Below are 18,378 nucleotides of genomic sequence, written 5' to 3'. Positions count from 1 at the left end.
TCAGGAACATGGATCTAAGGTTTGTAGTAAATCACAAGATGGACATGAGTTAACAGTGTGAGTTTTAGAAAAAAAGCCAAAATACTATTCTGAGATGTATGAGCAGAGGCAGAGTCTGCTAGACATATGAAATTATAGGCTCATAGAATCAGTAAGGTTGGAAGGGACCTCTGGAGATCGAGTCCAACCTCCCTGCTCAGCAGGGTCACCTAGAGCATGTTAGACAGGGTTGCATCCAGGCAGGCCTTGAAGATCTCCAGAGAAGGAGACTCCACAACCTCTCTGGGCAACCTGGTCCAGTGCTCTGTCTCTCTCACAGGGAAGAAATACCCCCTCACAGCCAGGTGGAACTTCCTGTGCTTCAATTTCTGCCCATTGCCTCTTGTCCTGTCACATGGGACAACTGAAAAGAGTTTGTCCCCGTCCCCTTGACACCCTCCCTTCAGGTACTTGTACACACTGATAAGATCCCCCCTCAGTCTTCTCTTCCCCAGGCTGAAGAGGCCCAGCTCTCGCAGCCGTTCCTCATAGGGCAGATGCTCCAGCCCTCAGATCATCTTTGTATCCCTATGCTGGACTCTCTCCAGTAGCTCCATGTCTGTCTTGTCCTGGGGAGCCCAGAAACGGACGCAGTACTCGAGATGAGGCCTCAGCAAGGCTGAGTAGAGGGGCAGGATCACCTCCCTCCACCTGCTGGCAACACTCTTCCCAATGCACCACAGGATACCATTGGCCTTCCTGGCCACAAGGGCACATTGCTGGCTCATGGTCAATTTGTCATTATCCTTCCGTTGTATTCCACATCAGTGAGATCTTGGTTGGAACTGGGTCTGTAGAGAGTGATGAGAATAGCTAAAGTCTAGAAAACATGACTCACGGGGAAAGATTGAAGACCTGATGTTTCTTGAAGAAGGGAAGATTGTGTCATTTCTTCCTCTTCCAGTTTTCAAGCACATGAAAGACTTTTACAATGTTCAAACACATTAGAAAAAAAGAAAAAAAAAAGGAAAGGAACAAAGGAAAAGGGAAGGGATCCTCATTTGTACTTTTTGTTGTGCTCAATGTGAGTAATAGGCTTTAAGTGAAACAAGATTTACATAAGATAGTATGGGGAAAAGCGAGGGAAAAAAATTTTCATTATGTTTGAAGTGAAGCGTATTTCATTTCACGGAGTGACTGAGTAGTTCTTGAGACCAGAAATCTCCAAGACTTAGCCAGACAAACATCTCAGGGATAACATGGTTGTAGCTGACCCTGCCTGGAGTTCAAGGGGGTAGACTAGATGATGCCTTGTGGTCCTCTCTGGCTTTACAGCTCTGGAAGTTCAATGCTGAGCTTTACGTTATTGTAGACCTGTCTAATCCAAAGTGGTCAAATGTTCATGAAAACACATACAGAGCTCCTACCAGCTTTGCAGCTGGGCCTCTTTGGTACCAGCTGAAGCTGTGGTAATCCGGGGGCTCTAGTGGGAGGTTCTCTGAAGCGGGCGATTGTGAGGAAGAACATGGCAATTACAGCAGGGGAGGTGGAACAGGAGAGCAAACAGCAAAGTGCGAGGAGGAGGGGCAGAACAGGAAACCCCTTTTCAGATATAGCGCATTTCAAGCATTGCAGAGGATCAGGCTGTAAGTCTTATTAAGGCATGGGAATGATCTAGCAGTTTCCTCCTCTTAACCTGGAGAGGAGTCTCGGCTGCAGCTGCTGTTTGCAACCTCCTTTAAGCAGTGCTTCAAATTATATAGCATGCCTGGGAAAGCCCAATCTTTCAACCTGGAGGTTTCCAAAACATATAGAAGCTGGCTAGCCCCAGCCCCTCACTGCTGCTGGAGGTGAAGGGCAGAGTCATTCGTGAAGCACTCTTCCTGTTGAGAGTGTGGTGGCAAAGACTTCTGTGGGAAAGGCTGCTGAGTCAACCACACAGCACGTGGCTACCAGCGAGGCGGAGGAAAGCCTCCACATTGTAAAAACAGCCGCACTAGGAGCCCTAATGTACTTAAGTGCTTATTTTTCCATGTGTGATCTCATGTAAACCAAGCTGTTGGGCAGTGTGACATAGCAGCTGGTCAAAAATAAAACGTAACTCAAGCAGAATGTGTGTATTTTTTTTTCCTGTGTGTTTTTTTTTTCTTTTTAAGTTAGCCTTTGATGAGTGGAAGGGACAGGTACTCTGTTTGCTCATTTCCATTAAGTTGTTGTTAGAAAAATATTCCTGGGGAGAGAGAGTGCTGAAGGTGGAATTAGTGCCAGGTATTCATTTTGTAATGTTGTTCACAGATCCAAGAGAGAAGTTGTAGCTCTTCCACACAGGAAAGCTAGGCATGTAATACCATAGGAAAATGTATGCAGGAGGTTTTTCTGGGGTGCTTCTCCAGTCGGATTCACTGAACTGAGTTTTAGTGAGAAGTTGATCCTGCAGAAAAGGTGCAGACTTGAGAGCTTCTGAAGCTGAAACCTATAAAGGAGACCCAGCACAGGCAGCCTTGGAACAAGACTCTCTAAACCCTGTTGATACTTCTCAGCAAAATGTATTTAGAGGCTGTATACCAGTTCATTTTCCTTGACCTATTACTTGATTTATTTTATTTATTTATTTTTGTCAATTGTGGTGGATCCGTGTTTTGGGGAAGGTGGGCTGAAATCTCAGAAACCCTTTGACAAAAGTCATTGAATGGCAGGAAGTGCTGGTAATTTCACCACTGTTCAACCAGGGCTAAAATTACATTCTTCAGGAAGAAATATGGCTTAACAGTCATTTGCCAGTGGAGTAACACCCAAATCTAAGAACTAGGATTGCTTTCCTCAAGCAAAACAGAGAAAAACTTTTGTCATTCTGAATCTAACATGCAGGAGCATTTGCATTGCATGGTAAAACTCTAGATACAAGCAAGTACGTTTGGGGGACTGGTTTTCTAGCTATTAACATCGCTTTTAACAATTGCAGTGTCCATTTTTCCCAGTGCTGTAACAGGGAAAGCCAGCAGAGAAAATTCTAGACAGCACAATTTTTTCATTAATGTTCTCCTCTGCAGAGCTTCTGACCTGTTTCTGCTGGACACCCGGGTGGTGTGGGCCTCTGAGGAAGGTTGGCTGGAGTTTGACGTCACTGCCACCAGTAACATGTGGGTGATAAACCCTCAGCACAACATGGGGCTCCAGCTGAGCGTGGTGACCCGGGATGGTAGGTTATGGGCTAATTCACACATATCATTTCATGAGTCTTTTGGTTCTCTTTGGAAGTGGTGCTAGTAGAGACCAGTGGTAGTGTAGGGGTGTGAGCATTGTACCTTCATGGGCAGCTGAATACCCCAAGCAAAGTATCTGAGGGTACGAGTTGAAGAGCATCAACTTCTCATTTGTCACTAATCCTGTTTGTAGAAGGAAGTAACTATAGATAAATTACACTTAACCCACAAATGAGGTCAGGTATCTCTGAACAGTACCAGGATAAGCTGGCAGAGGTGGGTTGGGGTAGGGCCCTGCTTTCTCAGTTGTTCATAGAAGAGGGCATGGAGCTGGGAGCCCAGCGTGGGTGAGGTTTAGGTGTTAGGGGTAGAAAGGGCAAGTATATGGGTGCACCTCCCCCAGAGCAGGCTGAGAGCTGGCAGCCACCCTCAGGGCTGCTGTAGCTTCCATCACTGCTTGTATCTGAGCAAGCCAAGAGTGGGAGCCCTGCATGGGAGAAGTCACAGGGCAGGGGTGGACCCTCCAAGGGCCAGCTCAAACGGTAGCATTTCACAGCCTGCAGAAACTTTGAAAGGTGGAAAAAGGGCAGCTACAGTGGGAGGCTGGAAAAGGAGAAAAGAGCATGCAAAAGAGTACGGTACTGAGTAGCAGAGGATAAGCAGTGGAGATGGAGAAGGTCTACATGAATGGAAGATGAAAAAGATGAAAATGTCATCCTCCCTCTGTAGGAGCCAATCTCTGATCTTGAATTCATGTTCTATCACTTCCTCCCATTTTTTGGTACGTTTGTGGGGGCAAACAAGATCTGAGAACCACTATTCTTCTGAATAAATGTTAATGCCAGCCTCCACCTCCCCAGATGTGCTGAGAACCCATCCCCCATCCTGCCAAAAGCACCCTATCTCTTTGCCCTCTGCATCCCGGAGGTCTCCTAACTCTGCTCTGGGTGTTTCTCAGGCAGCAAAACTGATTTCCTGACACATCTGGGCTTTGCATTTTGTACATCTCTTATACCTTTTTAATGCCTAAAATGGAGCGGAAATGCTGTAGGAATGAAAAAGGGCCAGGCACTGTGGTGGTGCCTTTTGTCAAGGATGGATATGGTGCTGTCATAAAAATGTCAGTAGGTTGTGGTGGCAGAACAAGGATGTTCAGTGATAAAATAGCATCAGCAAGAAGTGAGAAAATCCTGCTTATGGGAATGTGACAGTGCTGAAAAAGAGTAATCCATCCTTCTCAGTCTTGCTAACACTCACTTTTCTGTTTTGTTTGAAGGTTTCAGTGTAAATCCTAGAGAAGCAGGCCTTATAGGCCGAGATGGCCCATATGACAAACAGCCTTTTATGGTGGCCTTTTTCAAAGTGAGCGAAGTTCATGTCCGGACAACTAGATCAGCGACGAGCAGGCGCAGGCAGCAGAGTCGAAACCGTTCCACCCAGGCTCAGGATGTTTCCAGGGTGTCTAGTGTCACAGGTAATTACGCAATGTCCGTTTGGTCTGGGAGCTGGGACAACATCTTGTGATGTTTCTATTTGCTTCAGTGCGCAAAAGCAAGAAGGGAGGCATGAGGTGGGGTGCTGTTCCTTAGAGGAACAGATGACAACCCCAAGGGAATGGGAGAGGGAGTCTCAGGTAATGTTTGCCTAGAATTACGCCATATGAAATAAGATATTTAGAAGATTCCATTTCGCCATGTGCTGTGATTTATAGTATCGCACATACGCCTTTCCAGCACAGTCCTCTTTCAGTTTTCTTTGGAAAAGTCTTAGCAGAACAGCACAAGTTCTTTTTTTTTCCTTGTAGGAACAGCAGTGTAAAGAGTAAAGTGCGTTTCCAAGCATGCAAGCAGGCTTGCCAGCTTTACTGTGGAAAGGTTGCATGTTGGAGAAGCCGTACGACAACCTTATGCATGCTGTCATGTGCTGGTGTGGTAGCTCTGAAATTTTGATAAAAATTGAGAAAATCTGTTTTCCATCAGCTTTGCCCTGCATCATAGTGCTGGAAGCTCTTTACTCATTGAGTACCTTCTTTCCTCTCAAACGTTTCAGCCTATTCCAAGTTACTTGATTAACTTGCTTATGCTGCCCCCTTCTTTCCCAAAGGGAGCCCTGCTTTTCCTATACCTAGAAATGACTATACTCCGAGGAAGATACGTGGCTGTGCTTTGTTAGTGCATGTTCAGACACTGCCTGGGGAAGTAAGCCAATTCTACCTGAACATCAGCAGATTGTGAATTTATAGGCTGTAGTGTGCTCTTGGTTGTCCACGTTGTGGCTGAGCTGTCCTGCTGGGCAAGTGGCAGTGTTAGCCACCTTTGGGTGTTGCTGCCGTGGTGTATTGGTGTGGTCCATGCCACAGTGTGATTTTGCTTCATGTGTGTTCCCATGCCTGGTGGTGTCTGGATAACAGTGCGTGTGCCTGTGCGTGGTGGCGTGTGGATATTCAGAGCCTTGTTGTCGCCACACTGCTGCAAGCACCAAACTCAGTGGGGGTAAAATGTTGTTTCACTGATTTTAAGGGCAGGAGGAGTGACTTAATGCTCTAGGCTGAGGTCAACCTGTGCCACTGTGGTGGTGCTGGAAGGAGTGCAGGTCCAAAGCATGTCCTTTCTTTAAACAGAAGTGAGCAGGTGTGGGTATTGGTGACAGCAGCTCTCACTGTGTGCGGTGGGAGAAGAGGCAGGAGCTGCCAGCTCGAGGGAGATGTCCTGTGCCAGAGGTTTTCCCCTGCAGTTGGCAGAGGGGTCGGGGAGCCTGCAGGTGGGGAGGAGACATAAGGCACTTTGCCGGTGCTTTGGCAGTAACGGTGCAGGGCTTGAAACCCTTGCTGGCATCATCATGTCCAATCCAGTACAGGGACTGTGATTTTGCCTGCTTGTGGGCCAAAATGGAGCTGCCCTTTTAAAAGGGCTCTGCGGTAGTCGGTGCTGTGTTGCCTACATAAAACCCCATCATCTGTTCCAGTCTACCTTCAATAAAAGTCATGAATTTCATGCACGGAAAATCATAAAAAGGAAGTCAGCAAAGGCAGTGGGGAACCTAAATTCCTGCAAGAAGCAGCTTCTGGTGGCAAAGTTCATTTAAAGGAAGGATTGCATGCTGGGCGTAAGGAGGCTGTACACCCCAAAGCTAGGGAGCTATTGGTCACTGCCCCAGGCTCCCTGGGCCTGGGGGACATCGCAGGGCTGTCCCCCATGGGGAGCGCCATAGCAGTACTGGCACAAGGCCAACCCTCGCTACTGCAATTCGTTGGGGTCTAGCTAACATGCTCACTTCACTTTCCAAAGCATGGACTCAAAGGCTGTGGCCAGTGGGAGAATCATGCAGCAATCCCGCAGGTAAAGCGGTTTGTCTGTCGCGTTCGCTGGGCCGCATTTCTAGTTTTCTCTTTCCTTGGTGGCTTCCAAGCCTCACTTTTAAAAGGAGAGTGTCATGGTTGTTCACAAGGTTACCCCCCTGGTGATCAGTTTGCAAAGATCATAATGGCAATTAATTCATGTAGATGTTACAAGCAATAAGCCCAGCTATTAGGTACACAGCAGGTAATCCTCATATTCAGGTGGACTGAGCTGCTGCGCTCCCGCATCGTGGTGATGTGCGAGCTGATTTGTTAATGTTTTCACAGCACTTGGGGAAAATTATTTGCTGCGTTGCTGTTTTGTGGTGTTGGTAGTGGAGTCAGGATAGACTCCAACTTTCTCTCTCTAGCCCTGCAAGCTTTACAGTGCTAAAAACAAGTTTTCGCTGCTATTAAATCAGAAGATATGACTCAAAGCTCCAGAGGGAGCAGATATATTGGGCAAAAAGGACCATTTTTACTTTGCTTTCTTGACTACAACCACACTTTAGATTATAAAATTATAAAATGACAAAAGGGAAAAAATAGCCAGTCGTTTTGTGGTTTCAACTGCTTTTTTGAGCTCTTCTAGCTCAAAGCCAGCTTTAATTTTAAACCTGGAATTTGGCAGTCTAGTAGTCAACAAGGTATAGTTGAGCCTCTGTGGATTTAAAGGGTGGGGGAAAGGAGGAGAATTTAAAGTTGAGATGTATGTTTGTTTGGTTTTTCTGTTTGGAAAGGAGAGACTGCATCGGCTTATTTTCCTTTCTGAGAGTGACACTCTTAGATTCTACTCTCCTTAAGAAGTGGTTGATTTTACAGCTCGAGAGGCACTGATGACCCATTGGGGATTGCTCTGTGGACCAATGTACATTTTTAGCATTAAACAGATCACAGGGATTTTTTTTTTTCTTTTTTACTTTAGTAGGTTCTTTAAATCCATGCCCAGTGCCGTCTCCCTGACGTGTCAGGGCTGGAGCGGATGGGAGGTGGGTGAGGCAGTTTCTGTCCTGGCGTGCAAGGCAGCTGGCTCGCGTTGGCGCGTGTTGGTGGCTTGACCCTTCACTCCTCTGTGTTAGTGAATACTCAACGGTTTATTCTTGCCTCTGTCCAAAAACGAGCCTCTTTCTGAGAAGGTTTGGGAAATCGGGGTGGGGGTTGCAGGCAATGTTTAAAAAAGCCCAACTGACTGTATAAATAGGGACAGCATCTTGAGGTTTCCGCCCTGCATGAAGGACGGACCTGCTGCCAGATGGGTGCTGAAACCAGTGCGGCTGGGCACTGCGTGGAGTCCTGCTGTTATGTGCAGGACTGGGGCCCGCCGTGTTTTCTTCGATGCATAGTTGTTATTCTGCAGGCAATGCTGAGTGCTCAGATGCTAAGGTTATGGCTGTGGCATAAAAATCTAGATGTAGTCTATATTTTTTTGCGAAGAGGGCTCATTTCCCTGTATTTTAAACACGTAATTATGACTGGCTTATATAAAGCAGAATTGAGTAACCCTCATGGTTATAAACTGCTTTGATATGGAGTCCTGCGTCAGTACATTCTTGGAGCCAATCTGTGCCCTTTCGTAGAAGGAAAATGAACAGGAAGCAAAGGCAGTATTTTTGGCTGTTGAGGCAGAAAATCGTCTCTCAGCTGTAGCCCAGGATGCGGGAGAGTGAGATGGGTGGGAGCAGAGTTATCCATGATGCAAGATTTGGAGTCCATAACTCAATGATTTCTTGCAGGGTGTTCAGCTCGTGCTCTCAAACCCTTTGCCGCCATACCATCGCCGCCTCTGTGACTTGCCCAAACGTGGCTGCACGGCAGGCATGGCACAGTGGGCTCTCCCCATGCCCAGTGGCCATGCACTCTTCTGCTGAGACAGCGTTGAGGCAAATGTGTTCCTGCAAGGCAGAGGTTGTCACCTATAAAAATCTGTCTGTTGGCTACACTTGCTATTCTGGATTTAATTTGCCCAACTTCCCTTTTTGGGCTCTTCTGCTCAGTCCCAGAGGCCCCAGGTAGCTAATGCAAGGTGCTCTCTGAGAAATGGAAATCACCCTTGCAGTGCAGCGCTGTGTACGTGCACAGCGCTTCACCGCGAGAGACATGCCCCTGGCGCCTACAATACCGCAAAGCGCAGCGTGCGCAAACACCGAAGGTAAATAAGGCCAAATGCTTTCATGGTGGCAATGGTCTTGTGAATAAACATCATTATCTTGCAACAAAATCTTCCCGTTCGTAGAGTGTTCAAGCGCAGGCTGGAGCAAGGTGGCCAGGGTGTCCGCGTGCGCGCCTGCGCCTGCCTTCACATGCACGTCCTCTTCAGCCCGACGTCTCCCCGTCTTCCCACCCAAGAAGATTGCTTTCCTGGTAAGAAGTGGGCTGTTGTTAACCGCATGATCAGTTTACACCGGCTTTATCCGGACAAATCACCAAAGTCAAACACCAAGAAAAAGGGGCTGGCCTCGGAGACCTCTGTCAAAGCTATTTTGGACCACCGAAGCAATTAATTACTTTGTGGAATTTGGTAAACTGGCACCCTGAGAGCAGCAAGGGTATTCTCAGACGGATTAAACTCAGTAAATATTTATATATTCTTTGCCAGCACTTAACGTGGGAGAGGTTATAAGAAATCTAAGATTGGTGCGTAAGTATCTGTAGGAGGAGGATCACTAGGGTCAGACTATTCTCTCTCCCCTTTAAGCAACACAAATGCCAGTGTCCAGCCTTAAGGGAAACATCTGTGCTCGCAGAAAGTCGGGTTTTTGCACTGCCTCGGTGAAGCCAGAGAACATCCAGCACAAATAAGCCACAGAGATGAGCCAATGTAACTGTGCTGTTTTAACCGTGCTGTCCTGAAAGCTATTTTTAAATGCAGAGAGGTTGGTTTTTGTTTTTTGGTTTTTTTTTTTAATCTCCATTTTAGATAAACAGTTTGCAATGTGATTAAACACAGAGTCTGGTAAGTGCCGAGCTAGTGCTACTGAATATACCAAAGAGACAATTTTGCTAAAGCCACAGAGGACCTGCAGGAGCTCCCTAAATTTGTGTGGGTTTGAAAGTCTCTGGCAAACGAGTTCTTGCAAACTGTGTTGTGGCAGTTAAAGCTGTTCCTACTCCAGTTGTTTGCTGCGTACCACAGCCTCGGGCTCTGCTTTCGGCCCTTGCTGCCTGCCCGCTATAAATTTGGTGGGGAGGAAAGTGTAGCCGTGCCTCTTGAGAGCTGGGTCATGCAGTGTCCGTCACCTCAAACGGCAGCGTCGGGTAAGACAGTTTGGCCTGCTGGGCTGGAGTAAATGATACTGCTTTCCAGGGTTTGGAGAAAATGTGTTGTGGAGGCCAGTTTCAATAGCTCAGCAAGCTTTAGCTCACTACCTAAAACTCTCCACCTTGTGGATTTGTCTTTCCCAGGCCCGTAATTGAAAGTATGTGGTTCTAGGACGTGCTTAGCCCCGGCCCGTGGAGAACAGGTTGTTATTCTGTGTGTGTCTGTATTGCTGGAATTTTGTCTCGTTTCAGAAAGCCACTGCTAAGAGTTGGTTAAAGGTTTAGAACATTCTTAAAGTTGGGCTAAAGTAGATTCTCCATCAATGCAGAGTCAAAGCACAGCAGACAAGTAACTTGCAAGCAAGGCTTGCGCAGCCTTATGCAAGAATCTTGCATGCCAAACCTGAGAGTAAGCCTAGGAGTGGTGGACCCCCAGGTCTTGTACATTTGTACAAAAGACTTCCGCGGTTTCGGGGTGTTCAGCATAAGGGAAGCGTGGGCTGGCTCTCTGCACCCCCTTGGGGTGGCTTGCTCCAGTTCCTCACCCCCATTCAGTCTGATGTTACAACATTGCAGGAGATTCAGAACCCCCCAGCTAAGGTGTAGCACTGTGACGTTGCTAAAGGGCTTTTGAAAAATCCTTCTCTAAAGTATTTGCAGGACAAGGTATGCAAATGTATAGCAAGTGGGAGGGAAGGGGAATTTGGAGTGACGATTTAACAGAGGAAAATGCAAATCCCAGGAAAGAGGATGTTTCATATGCTGTCATTGAAAAAAGAAAAGACTAGGGCAAGAAAAGAAAAGTTGGGCAAGTGAGGAGGTAGAGCTGTCTGTGTCTGCCTTGGTTGGAGAGTGGGTGAGAGCAAGTTTCTGCAGGGACTTGGAGCAAGGCGGTGAGAATAGCCAGCACTCAATGCTAAACGTAAACCAGGTGCCGTGCGGGGAGCCAGGATGCATTATTGGGGCCAGTTTCACGCAGGACGAAAGGACGCATTTGTAGCACATTCTGCCCCACAGAGCTGCTGAAGCGGCTCGTCTTTATCCCGCTGATGGCTCACAGCCTCTGCTTCCACTCCTGTTTTCTCTGCCTCCCTCACCTTCTCCCCTTTCTCATAGCTGACTTGAGCAAACCATAGCTCTCGTGGAATATGTGATAGTTTTGCCGCCTTGGTCATGAATACATAATCTCCATCCTACGGACCACTCTAACTCCCTGTCTAATACAGATGGTTCTCCCCTGAGCAAACAGCATATTTCTCAGGGAAGAATAGTGCAAGTCCTGTTTTCAGGTACTAAAATGAAAGCCTTTGACTACTAAATCTACTACTCATTTATTTCCTCATTATGCCTGATCGTTTAGAAACTTGCTAGAAGTTTACTCCTTGGCTAAACCAGGGACTGAAAAGCTTAATCTAAACAAACAAACAAAAACAAAAACAAAAAATTTTACTGGATATGTCTTGCTTTCAAAATGGATGGAAAGCTTGAATAGAAAAATCTGCCTCCATCCTTACTGCTGAGGGCTTCTGAAATAGAGTGTTTATGCTGCAGCAGTCTGTTGCCCAGCACTGCTAACTTGATTAAATTCACTATTGAAGTGATTCTGTTGAAAGGCTGAAATGCAATCCTTGAAGTCTAAAACTCAAACTGCTTCTAAAAACAACTCTGTAATCTTTGGTGGTTTGGAGGCTAGGTTTGTTTTGAGATGCAGGGTTTTTTTCAGACCCTCAGTGTTAACTGTACCCAACTGTAATGCTACGCTGCCCTTAATATCAGTTGGATGTGCTTTTAGTATTATAGTTTTTCTTCTGAATAAATATTTGCATTTATAGTTCCCAAACTTTAAAAAAAATATTCAAAGCCAAGGAAAAAGTCACTACAAATATTTCACTCTCCCAGCTGCCACATTTGTGGAAAGCTGCACTGGGCTGATGCCCTTTCCAGCAGTGCTGGGGGCTGGTAGGCTGAAATGTGCAGGGCAGTGGGGGGCACGTGCATCCGTGTGTGGCATTGGACTGCTTATGGATGTACATTTAACTGTAAATGAGGCATACGATAGGCAAGAAGGTCCCTGTGGTTAAGACATGGGCCAAAGACTGGCAACCTGGGTTCAACTCCAGGCTCTGCTAGAGCCTCCCAGCGGGACGAGGGAGCGCAGGAACCTGCGTGTCGCTGAAGACTTGGGACGTGAGCTCCCATGTCACTCCTCCAAATTTACTGCCTTCTCCTTCTCTCTCATTTCCCATTGAGCAGTGCTGCTGTTGCTTTTCCTTTCCCTGTGATAAATGGGAGAACCATTTGGGATGGTGCTGCCTTTTTATCTGGGGGAAAACGCGCTTCCCATGCAGTGCCCCAGCCCGGCGAGGCAAGACCAGCAAGGGCACACTCAACGTGGGTTCACCACCCATCGTGAGCCCGGGCTGCTGTCACCAGCTGCTGGAGAGGTGGGTGGTTTCTGTGGTGGGGACGCTGCTCCACTGAGGTCCAGCAGCCATCGGGAACGTGATGAGATGCAGCCACCGCCTATCAAGGCTGGATTTGTGCAGCCACCTGGAAGTGAAAGGCCCCTCTGTCACGGCCTGAATCCTCCATTCTCCGCGGGGCTGCGGTTCCAGGTGTTCACACGCTGAGCCCTGTTTCTTTCTAAATATAAATGGGAAATTCCACTTGCAGTCAAAAGCTGCATTTTGTAGGGCCATCTGAGAGCACTGGTGAAACATCACCATGAGCTGTGCCATGACCAGGGGAAAGGTCTCTTGTTGGAGCTCTGCACCCCATGCCCACACTTTTATGTATCATGGGCAAGTTAGCATTTGTCAAATCTCAGGTCATTTAAGATGAGAAGCACTGCTGATAAACAGGTTGTGGAGGGGATTGAGGAGGATACGGGAAGGAGCCTCCTGTTTGTCGAGGCATGGCTGAGGGGCTATGGGAGCTGTGTGCGCTGGCTGAAGACGGGCCGGGTGTTAGGCACAGAGAGGGACAGAAGAAACACCTTGGCTGGCTAGAGGACGTAGCTCTTGGCTAACCAATACAGGGGACAAGGCAACGATTAACTTACCTGGAGTTATAATCCATGCAGTAACTGCGTGTGTTGTGAACACACCTCCTTGGGCAGCGCACGTTGGGAACCGTCACACAAGCAGGCAGGGACAGAGTATGTGCTGGGCTGAAAGAAGGGAGATACTTATTTTTAAGAAATTGTTTTACTAGAAGTGTTTTATGAGCACCGCTTGTCAGGTTTTTAAGGGACACTGAAGGAATTACAACCCCGTTACAACCTTGGCTGCCTCCTTTCCTGCAGGCATCTTAAAAACTTCAGCTCAGCTTTGTATGTCCCTCAAGACTGTTCTTGCAGCTGCTGCGGGTGCTCACCGTTTCTCACTGCTGAACCCCCCGTGTACGCAGATCTGTCCAGCTGTGCCCTGCAGTGATGCTCTGCCTCTTTTGCCCTCTAAATCCCTGTTTTGTTTTGTTTTGTTTCAACAGATTACAACAGCAGCGACTTAAAAACAGCTTGCAGAAAGCATGAACTTTACGTTAGCTTCCAAGACTTGGGATGGCAGGTGTGTGATGTTTCCCTCTGGGTAAACTAGACATTTTGTTATGAAATGTTATCTAAACAGTGTCACGGTAATTCCACTCGAGGCTGCCATTATGCTTTAAAATGTCCCTTGTGCCTCCCCACTAAGACCAGGCACAAGGAAGGCCAAATAAATATTGATACTTGTGACATCTGATAAAAGCCAGAGGAAGCTTGGTATTTTATGAGATTTAAATATACAGTAATTCTCTGTCACTCACAGAATCACAGCACAAGCAAGGTCTCATAACTGCGTACCTCTAATAAGAAAGCCTTCTCCCCACTGTCAATGTACAGCCCACCCTGGAAACACTAGTTTTAACCAAATCAAGTTTTTCTAGCCATCAGCCTAACTTTAACCTGATGTAAAATATAGCCCAAAGGCATTAACACTGTCTGAGGTAGGTGTATTGAAGACTGTTTTTTCAGTGCAATACTGCAGGGCCAGCGGGGTGTTTTTAAGACAAGTTATTTTAGGGTCAATCATCTATAGTGTCATCAAATATAGTATATTTCAATGAATGCCCTCATCTTGGTATTTTTTTTCATTCAGCACTTTTGTTAGGGCAGTCCTAGTTCTGTTAAGGATTTTTGCAGATTGTAATTCAAGACAAGATCCTTGGGCTTCCCTTACTGCTTTTTAATACCCAGCACCTGAAGGTCCTGTCCCTAGCTAATCAGATAGCAGCATTTTTTTTGTAGCGGATGGTGAACTGCAGCCTTGCCTCCCCACCAGCCACGATTATGGCTGTGTGCTGACTCCAGACCCCGTTATTTGCTAGTGCTGCTGCCGCCTTTTGCTTATGCACAGTCATTCCTGCTCCTCCTTTCTATTAGCTAACTTGCCCTGCTTGCGGTTAGGAAGTACCTTCCAGTTTTGTAGTTCCTGATTCCAACTGAAACCGAGCCTAAAAAGCACTGCCTTCACCTTTCTAGTGACTAGCTAGAGCAAAAAAAAAAAATGTAAGATGCCGCCAAAGGCAGACCCACAAGGTTTATTGCAGGGGTTTGAGTCCAGGTACGGTGACCATTTGTGGAGTGGAGAAGGAGCCATGAAAGAGGCAGGGCGGCAAACCCCTCCTGTTGTTGGGCATTGCTACCTCCTTCAGCATCGCAACCAATTTTATTTATTTACTTATATAGCAAGCAAATGCTTGCCTCTTTCCTTTCAGTCTGTTCCTAATTTTCCCCATATCCTTAACTGTATTAAACCATAAATTTATTTACACAGTCAGTAATTGCTTCTATATCAGGAGAGTGACTGTTCTGTGAAGAGCTGCCTGGTTAAACGGGAGCAAATGATGAGCGAGCCAGTACCGTAAAATGAATGTGCCTAGGTATAGCCTTGTTAGCCCTCAGATAGTAAACGTGGTTAGCAAAGCTGCAGTGATAGCCTCTAGCTGCTCAGCATTGCTACTAGATTTTTAAACTATCCAAATTCAAGCTAGCCGAGGTGTTTGGTGTCAAGTAAAGGGGAAATACGCTAAGACTTATGTACATACAAGGTGTACCAGTCTTTCTTCTGACAGTGACTAGCCAAGCCTGACGGTGAGGGAGGAAAACCTTCTCATGCTGGTTGGTGATGCAACTTTAAAACCAACTTTCTGGAATAGTAACACAAGAGCCAAGCGTTATTTGTGATTTAAGTTGAGCTCTTTTGTGTCAGCAGGAGAAAAGCTGTAATTTTTTGTGTTATTTTGGGGGGAAGAGGAAGAGGAAGGGGTATCAGGAAAGGCTTCCCCTTCCTCCGCGGCATTGCACGCACCTTGCCACCCGAGGCTGGGTGCCTGCTTGCCTGCGCAGAGCAGGAAGGCTGCTCCCTGACAGGGGCGCAGCTGAAGTGGAGAAGGCAATTAGTTAGTTAGGCAAATTAAACTTGTTACAGTCTCTCTGGCAGGGAGCACCAGCTGCGGCTGCGATACAACCTAGGCAAGGTAGTTCAGCCAAAGGGCCTAACCTGCAGGAAACGGTGCTGCATAAAGGCATCCAAACCACAACTCCCACAAGGCACCAGCGTAACAAGTTTTAGAAATGAATCTGTTTTAGTTCAGGGCCATTAAGCTGTGCACAGAAATGCCCCATTCTTTGGACATTAAAAATCAGTGTCTCCACTGAAAAGTCACAGCTTACCAAAACTTTGTTTCAGTGAAAACACAATTTCACCCTCAAGAAAAGTTAGTGGAAAATTTTCAACTGCTCTTTAATTGCATGCAGTTGTCTGTACACCAGCAATTTCTTCATTTAAATCACACTCCGTTTGTTTCCTAAAAAGGACTGGATAATCGCTCCGAAGGGCTATGCAGCCAACTACTGTGAGGGCGAGTGCTCTTTTCCACTCAACGCACATATGAACGCGACCAATCATGCCATTGTACAAACTCTGGTAAGTCTCCAGCAAGATCTGGGGCAAAGCAAGAGATGTAAACAAGTCATCACTGTACCAATTGTTTCCTTTTTTTGGCAACAGGTTCATCTTATGAATCCTGATTACGTTCCCAAACCATGCTGTGCACCTACCAAACTAAATGCCATATCAGTTCTTTATTTTGATGATAATTCTAATGTAATCTTGAAGAAATACAGGAATATGGTCGTAAGAGCTTGTGGATGTCACTGACGAACAGTCTTCACATGAACTCTGATTCTACCGCAAACTTCCCTTCTACCTTTCATACTTCCACGAACTACCTGACCTTGGAAAAATAATCTTGATGAAACACCCCTGAAAACACCATTTATGTGCCTTGTGAGAGGATGGACTTTGGGGCGAGAAAACTGCTGCAGTTCTTAAAAGCTGCCTCAGTACCACAGCGGCCATTCAGCTCTGCAGAACCTGGACTTGCAAAGCGGTGGCCTGCCTGACCACACTGTACCTAGCTGGGATGATCTTAATCTCACACAGCAGCTTGGCCTTACTAGTTGCTTAGACATGTACTTCAGTTTTACCAGATGGGCATCCAAGACCCCAAACCATTGAGTTGTTTTTTTTTCAGAGATGGAAGGGGAAAGGGGAAACTAGAGTAGAGGAAGTGTTGTTTGTTAGTACTTCAGCCTTAGAGCATGCATCTTGTGCGAGACAATCTGCAATTCTGGCTAAGGTTAGCAATTGCCTTTTGTCCAGAAGGAGCAGTTACTACACCTAATACTGTTAGTCTCCTTCTGACATCTATGGTGATGATAGGCATCTTAAATTGTGCCAAAGCAAGTCCTGAAGTCCCCTTACTCTCCAAGCACAGTTTAAGTCTGATGCTACAATTGGCTGCACCCTGTGTTAGAAGCACTAGGATGGTCATCTTAGTTCATTATTTGACTGGGCAGTAACTTGTTCTTATGCAACTTCCCTCCACTCCCCACCTGGCAGCTGCCTTATCTACTACCACTTTGCCCAGGAAGGAAGGAAGAACCTTCTGTAGCTGTAAGTTAGACATAGATTTTTTTTTAAGGGGCCATTCACTTTCTAGCTGGACATTTATTTACAGGAAGACAGAATGTCAACGAAGTATTCTAGTATTTGGCCAACTTTCCCCCCCCCTTTGACCTAGGCAACTAACAAAGTGGTTTAAGGGATACATTCACATTATAGCCACAGTTTTGGACTTAAAATTTGTCTAGCAGAAGCTAATAGCAAAGTGATTGTTTTGATCAATATTACATTTGTATTAAATGCACTTACCTCTAATTCTTGCATTTAAAAGGCTTCTTGTAAATACAAGCTATAATTTATTGCACTTGTCACTGTATATTCATTGTGCTGTATCATTTATAGAAAGACTGCTTTTTTTAAAAAGTTTTTATTTAGAAAAATCTCAGTGTAAACAATTGTACCACTTTGATTTTTATACAAGAAACTCATGAGATTGTGCTTCACTAAAAAGTTGTTAAAAACATGATAATAAAGGCTTCCTTTAAGGCAGAAGTATATACATTGATCTAGTACATCTGCCAGTACCACACTCAGCTTTCATTGTGGATTTTTTACCCTTACAGTTTTAGATTAAATAGAACCAATGGTTCTTGACAAACAGCCAGTACCAGGATAAACTTACTGATTTAAAAAAAAATTTTTGTTTTTTTCTTTTTTAAAAAAAACCCTACTCCATATGATGGACAAAAATCAGTATCTTGACAGATTTGTCAATACAAATTAGCCTGTAGCCATACTCATTCCATGAGTTTCTGTGCACGCGAGATGGCAGAATTCAGTCCTTGGATTGCTATTGTCATTGCACTCTAACATTATCTGCAGTGGAAATTCTTTGGCTTTCAATTATATCTAACATGAAACATCTTATGCACCAAAGAACAGATCCATAATACAATCCAAGGCAACACAGAGTGCAAGGGTCTACCATTCGAAACATATCAATAGTAATAGCTTGGAAAAGGTTAAGGCTCAAGAGGAATGGGGAACTATTTTAGACTACTGTAAAATAGTTGAATGAAAATTTTAAACATTGTACTACTTGTTGTTCTGTATACCGTGAATAAGGACTAAGTCAGCCCAAAGTCTGGATTCAGGTAAGGGAACTCATGTCATCAGCTCTAACATCTAACTGATCATTTAATATTAACGGAGTAGTTATAATAGCGCATATTCACTTTGGCTCTATATAAATAGCCCATAGTTACTCCTCTAGAGCTGGATGGAGGCAGATGCCAAAAAATCCACCTGACATATGTACGCTATGGCATCAGTAACGTTCAGGCACATGTTACAGTACCATTACTTTCATTATGGCTAGCCCTCCCATGCTGAGAGGATTAACAGGAAACAACCAGCTCATGATCACCTTGTATCTTCCAAAGGTGTGTGTGTTTTCAACCTCCTGTGACTTTGTTTCTTAATTAGCAACTATATTAGTTTCTTAATTAGCAACTATATTAAGACAAATAGGTTATAACAATGCCTGTAGAGACAAGATTTATTTAACACAGCTGCAGCTTTTACCTTTCTAGTAATGGTGGGCAGTTTGTAAGAATTACTTTTTGACCCAATCAAACCAGATGACAAAAATATT

The 18,378-nt window shown here is 45.5% G+C and overlaps 1 protein-coding gene across 1 annotated transcript in view; it reads left to right on the top strand.

The window, feature by feature from the left end:
• Positions 1-17,313, top strand: part of BMP6 (bone morphogenetic protein 6) — a 98,346-nt gene extending 81,033 nt beyond the window's left edge. Inside the window, exons 3-7 of the mRNA XM_062569987.1 lie at positions 3,030-3,178; positions 4,459-4,656; positions 13,267-13,343; positions 15,633-15,743; positions 15,828-17,313. Coding sequence (XP_062425971.1) covers positions 3,030-3,178; positions 4,459-4,656; positions 13,267-13,343; positions 15,633-15,743; positions 15,828-15,977 — 685 coding nt within the window. The 3' untranslated portion in view covers positions 15,978-17,313. The remainder of the gene's footprint in view (positions 1-3,029; positions 3,179-4,458; positions 4,657-13,266; positions 13,344-15,632; positions 15,744-15,827) is intronic.
• The last annotated feature ends 1,065 nt before the right edge of the window (positions 17,314-18,378 follow it).

Source organism: Rhea pennata, chromosome 2 (assembly GCF_028389875.1).
Source record: "Rhea pennata isolate bPtePen1 chromosome 2, bPtePen1.pri, whole genome shotgun sequence".
NCBI lineage: Eukaryota > Metazoa > Chordata > Aves > Rheiformes > Rheidae > Rhea > Rhea pennata.
This window is presented reverse-complemented; position numbering and strand designations above follow the sequence as displayed.